Genomic DNA, 6,000 nt, shown 5'->3' on the forward strand with positions numbered 1-6,000 from the left:
AGGAGATGTTGGTGGATTTCTCTTCAAGTGCTACATTGAAACAACTGGAGAAGGAATCATTACTAGAAGAATTTTGAATGAAAGTTCATAGGGAGTATGAGTTTTTAAGAAAGCAGGCATTAAAGTTCCTACTACCTTTGCTTCATGTACCTGTGATTTTCAGCACTTACTACAACCAAGACAATATACCAAAACAGACTGAATGTGTTTTCAAGACTTTCTATAACAAACTTCACTTCAGATTTTGATAAAATACTGTATTTACGGTGCTGTCATCCTCAGATAGTTAGACCAGCCTGAGACCAGTGGAAGATGAAGAACTGCGCATATGCTTCAGGTTGCAGTGCTATATCTCTTGGGTCGAAGGAGAAAATTGTGTCCTCTTAAAATCATCACCGTCATCACGTGTATGAGAGAGCATAATGCACATTGTATTGATAATGTTTCTGGTGTTTTCTTCCTTCAGTCAAACAGTTGATTCGAAATTTGCTGAAAACAGATCCTACCCAGCGGATGACTATAACAGAGTTCATGAATCATCCATGGATCATGGTAAGAGCTCTGTTGTTGTTTATTAAAAGTAGATACTAGCTGCCTAAGCTAGGAACATCTGAGAGTAGATTAATTTTCTATTTGTTTTCCCTCCATAGCAATCAATGCAAGTGCCGCAGACACCTCTGCATACTAGTAGAGTTTTGAAAGAAGAGAAGGACCTTTGGGAGGATGTCAAGGTAAGTTCCTACATTCTGTATGTCATATATACGGTAAGGATAAAGAGTATGCATAGACAAAATACAAAGTGAAGGATACCCCATTTCCATCTTTCAGTCTTAGACTAGAAGAATTTAAATCTGCTAAAAGATTGATCAGAGAGATCTTTCCCCAACATGGCACTCCTGAAAGAGGATTTCAGGAGTTGTAATCCAGACTCATCTGGGGGCACTGGGTTGAGTCCGCAGTAGACTCACACTTTTATAAATGTTTGGTACCAGCTATTATTGGGAGTAAAATATAAGGGATGGCTGGTCACCAAAAGCCCCAGATTTTAACCTCTGTCTTGCTATACAGTTAGTATACAGTTAATGGGGAAAGCAGGAAAAAGCTATTTGGGCTGCAGAGGAACATGGAACAGAGGTCAAAAGTATTATAAAAAGCCAACATTGAAAATAATTGGAAGTTTGCACATGAAACCTCAAAAGGTAGAGTGGGATCTCTAGAGGGGTGAAGTGCTCCTTATCATCTATGCATGCAGATTTATTTTTATGAGACCTCCAGCATCTTCTCTAAATTTGCTGAGGCTTCATTCCAGAGCTCTCTGTTGCTAATCTGCTACAACTCTGTTTCCTCTTTACTCCCAATTTAGGAGGAGATGACAAGTGCCTTGGCCACTATGAGGGTGGATTATGAACAGATTAAAATAAAGAAAATTGAAGACTCCTCTAACCCATTGCTCATGAAGAGGCGGAAGAAAGCAAATCCTTCTGAACCTGCAGTGCTCCCTCACTGAGAATTCAGTAGAGCCAGGCCTGATGGTTGTGAAAGCAATAACAATATCTATATATTTTTAAAACAAATTGGAAACAAGACTGTCCTATCAAACACATGGAATTCAGCTCTTTATATCAGACTAGTTATTTGTTCTAGCTGCCCTTCATGTTTCTGACCTTTCTAGGATGAGGCAGGAAACAGCTGCTGTACAATACATCCTTTTATTATTTTAATTTTTTTTTTCTTATGGTCCAGTAGGAAAAAGATTCTGATAATTGGATTTTTATTGGTAAAATCTCCCTTGGTATTCCCCTGCCCCCCAGAAACACTGAAATTCCTGTGATTACCTTTTAAGGGTTAATAATAATAATATATATATATATATCTATATTTTTAAAATTACTGTAGAGTTGAAAATCCCAACAGAGTCCTGTGCAAGGTATCATGCTGTTTGTTTTGTTTTGTTTTTTGTTTTGTTTTGTTTTGTTTTGTTTAGAGATAAAGGCTTTTGGTTTGTTTCAAAAGAGATTCTGGGCTATTGAAGAAATGCCATCTGAAACAAAGGCATTGTGATTTTTTATTTTCATTTAACACCAAGAACTGTTTTGTTGTTTTTGCACCTTGGAAAGACCTCAGTTTGTAATCTTAAAAGTTATTGATCAAATGTCCCAAGTATAAGATATCATCTTAAACTGGAAGCCTTCTCTCTTTCTCTCACTCACTGGTATGCACAGGATTATTTCCCCTTTGCTTGTGATTTAGTAGATCATATATAATGCTGTAGTAGGATGTTTAGTATAAGGAGGAAGGTCCCCACTTTTTGTAGTTTAACTTGAATTTCTGAGGGATAATGGTGGGATCCATGATACACTCAGAAGTCAGTTATGATCTCAGGGTATTTAGGTGGTATGACAGAAAGAAGGTGTTTGCTGGTTGACTGAAAACTGATCTCTTTCATTAGCTGATCCTGGAGCAGTATACCAAAATATGTCCTGTTGCCCAGTTTCCACCATCATCTCATTCAGTGTTAAACTGAATCCAGTTTAAAAGATCTCATGCTGTTGCATCTTGTAGCTGCTCATAGTGGTCCTTTTTTCTTTAAAAAAAAAAAAAATTACCAGGAACCCACAACTCTTTAGGCTTACTGCTTAAATTTGAGATACGCATCCCATGGAAGTGTAGCTTCAAATTCATGTAGGGGGGAGCCTGCCCCTGCCATAACGATGTAAAAAATAAAAGTGTGAGGAGAAATACCATAAAAATTAGCTTTTTGTTGGATGAATACCTTAGCTTTTGTAGGTAGTAGTTGACCACATGGCACAAATATGTGATGATGATGTGAGTTCTGCTTAGAAAGCCAAAGATCCACAATTTTATTTTGAAGAAGATGGGGTGGATCTACATGGTTTGCAGACTTCAGCTGGGATTATCTTTTTGTCTTGGGCACATTTGTTTAAAATTGAGAGTTCTTCTGATTCTTGCTCTGTCTCATGGAGGGAAAAACTTTGTATACAAGTTGCCTCATTTTCCTGATGGTCAATTTTTCTGGTTTTCTCAGTATATCCTACCATGAATGGATATCTTTTGCCCTGTTTGTTTTATTGGTATTTTAATTTAAACATAAACACACACACACAAACACAGAGACATTTGCTTTCCTTTCCATTTGAAAAGAAAACTTTAGTTTTTAGTGACATTTTAGAAACTGTAAGGAATTTAATTTGTAAAAAAACGTTCAATTTGTTTTGGTGTCTTATTGCTAACAAGAGGATTTGGTCTGCTTTCCTGCTTTCCCTCATTTTGGATTAAAGACACCTAATACATCAGTGTTTGCTTTTGTGTTTATATGTGTTACTGCCATGGATACCATGCTGGCTGGACAATTTCTGCTATGAAAATTACATGTCCCCTGAGAAGATTTATTGTTATCAACATTTGGGCATGCTTTTGCACAGGTAAAAGTTTCCAGCACAGCTCCTGTAATTGTAGCTCTGGCATGCCTGTTTAGAAGAAAATCTTGTTGCTTTTTGTGGGTCTCCCTGATAAGAGCCTGAGTCTCATTGTGTAGAATAGCAAAGGATTTCAGTAGCCTGTACTTCAGTAGTCACAGACACATTTTGGGTTTGGCTGTGCAAGAAATAAAAGCCCTCAGTCTGCTGAGGAATACACCGATTTTCAAGGATTTAACCTGCACACATTAAGCTTAAAGCAATGGCTTAATACATCCAATCAGAAGCTTATCTATGGATGAGCAGCATGTCGTTTTCTAAATGTTGCTGAATTACAACTCCCAGCATTCCACAGCACTGGCCATATTGGCTGGAGTTGCTAGAAGCTGCCGTTTTTTAACATTAAACTTTTCCATAACTCTGCCTAGTCTTTCCCTAGTCTTAAGTAGAAATTCAACTCTGTTAAACCTCTGGTTGTGTTACCTTGCAACTTCTATTATCAACAGACATTATGGCTAATGATCACACTGTCTGAACAGCAAGTTACAGTCCAACAAATAGAAGAGGCAGGGAGGGGGAGTTGCTTTAGCTGTAGAAAATCCTGTTCCTAGTTGCCTATCCTTATCATCAGTCTTGATTATCCTAGACCAGTGTTTGTCAACCTTGACAACTTTAAGATGTTGAACTCCAACTCCCAGAATTCTGGGAGTTGAAGTCCACATATCTTAGAGTTGTCAGGGTTGAGGAACACTGTCCTAGACTGTGGTGGAGACTAAGTATTAACATTTGATTGGCATATTCAGCTGGAATCCTAACCACACATCTGTTTTCCTGTGATAACTAGAGTGTTACAAAGTAAATGCAGTTCTCTGTAGGAAGCAGTTTTTCGTTTTGGCTGAATGTATTAACACAAGACTTCCTCTAGACGGAGCCAGTTGTTTAAATTTGGAGTGATCACTGTTATGTATTAGTTTAGAAAAGTGAATGTTGGAGCTTTTCAGATGAGCTTCTTTTAGTTTCTGGATTTTGCTGGGCAGTTTCTGTGTGATATCACACCCAGTATTTTTATTCCCAGTGTTTCTGGCTAATAGAATGTGATTGGGGGGGGGGGGCAGGGTGAGACCACAAACAGAATGGGAAGGTGCCAGACATCTTTCATTTTCACAAATTCCTGTGAGCTGAACCGTTAACATTTGGCTTTGGCAACATTGCTATTTGTATGTGCACAAAATTGTGAACTGTGAAACTGTGAAACTTCAAAACTGTGAAGGTTATTATATGATTGCCACTTTGGGCTGGTTATAGTGGTGGAAACACAACACAACTACTTTGCTGTTGAGTCAGTGTTTCAAACCAAGAATTTGTCATTCGAAGTGAATTGTCATTTAGGAAGCCCTGAGTTGAATAAAGGATGTGAAAACAAGCATCTCAGCATACCCCAGGGAACCAGATAAATTCATTGTTTCAGTCACGTAAGATGTTTTAGTGGCTCCCTTGTTGTGTAGAAAAACGTGATCCAAAGAACTATAGGAGCATTTGTAACCATCCCCCCCTGCCCCCCATCATGATCCTTGTAAACTTGTGGCAGCTTGCTGAGCATGCAAAATTTCATATAGTCATTGTTAGGAACAACAGTAATGTAAGGAACATTAAAAAAGAAGAAATCCAGATCAATTCACACAAATTTATAATGATGTGTATTTTTGAGATTTGAGATGAAAAAAACCATCAGTGCTTTTCATTTTTTTCAGCTTGATGAGACTTAATTTGTATCAGCCAACTGGGCTTTGTTCCCTCCTGCTTGGATCTCCATTCTCCAGCAGACAGTTTTTGAACTGTTGCACTCCATGCGAAGAGGCTTCATTCTTTCATTATATTGGGAAAATGGCAGCCTTCTGTCTGGAAGACAAAGGGAATACTGCTATAGGGATTCTATACATGTGCTGTATATTAGAATTTTAAAAAAAACCACTAAGAGAAGCTAAAATATTTATAATAGGAAGAGAGCATTTTTTCCAGTGAACTGAAGGATCTTTAAGCACCATACCTAGCTACTAATAATAACATAAAGCAAAGTAAAACAGTTTCATAATGCTTCCAAATGTTTAGATCTCTTCACATACATCCTTCTTGTTGAAACCCTTACAACAAACCCAAGTTACGAGTTTCCTGTACCCACATTCCCCAAAGTTGTCTATCTGTTGTCTTTCCCAGGACCTATATGCACAGCAAAAGAGGTTGGGCTCTAGGATGGTAACTTCAGGTGCTTGACAAGGGATAGCAATGGAATTCAATTAAGCACACTTTCTCTTTAACATGTACAAATCCATATGTAAACAGAGAAGAACTGCAATGCTTTAGGCATTACTCAGGGATTGGTGTTGAGTCTTACTGACTGTAGGGTACAGGAATGAATGTGTATTGCATCAGTGCTCCAGTCTTCTTTACCTCCTGTACCACTAGTTTGCAAATTCTGTAGACTGAGATCCCATATAGATGGCTGCAGTGCTAACTTGCCTAAACACCACTATGGCTAGTTTCCACCCATGTAACCCCTTAAAGT

The 6,000-nt window shown here is 38.1% G+C and overlaps 1 protein-coding gene across 1 annotated transcript in view; it reads left to right on the plus strand.

Annotated features, from left to right (window-relative positions):
• MAPKAPK2 (MAPK activated protein kinase 2) overlaps positions 1-3,314 on the plus strand; it is an 80,939-nt gene extending 77,625 nt beyond the window's left edge. The window contains exons 8-10 of the mRNA XM_088128452.1: positions 467-552; positions 651-731; positions 1,364-3,314. Coding sequence (XP_087984578.1) covers positions 467-552; positions 651-731; positions 1,364-1,507 — 311 coding nt within the window. The 3' untranslated portion in view covers positions 1,508-3,314. The remainder of the gene's footprint in view (positions 1-466; positions 553-650; positions 732-1,363) is intronic.
• The last annotated feature ends 2,686 nt before the right edge of the window (positions 3,315-6,000 follow it).

Source organism: Python bivittatus, unplaced genomic scaffold (assembly GCF_059951505.1).
Source record: "Python bivittatus isolate LINGU-HERP-01145 unplaced genomic scaffold, Pbiv_v1 ctg000700_np1212, whole genome shotgun sequence".
Classification (NCBI taxonomy): domain Eukaryota; kingdom Metazoa; phylum Chordata; class Lepidosauria; order Squamata; family Pythonidae; genus Python; species Python bivittatus.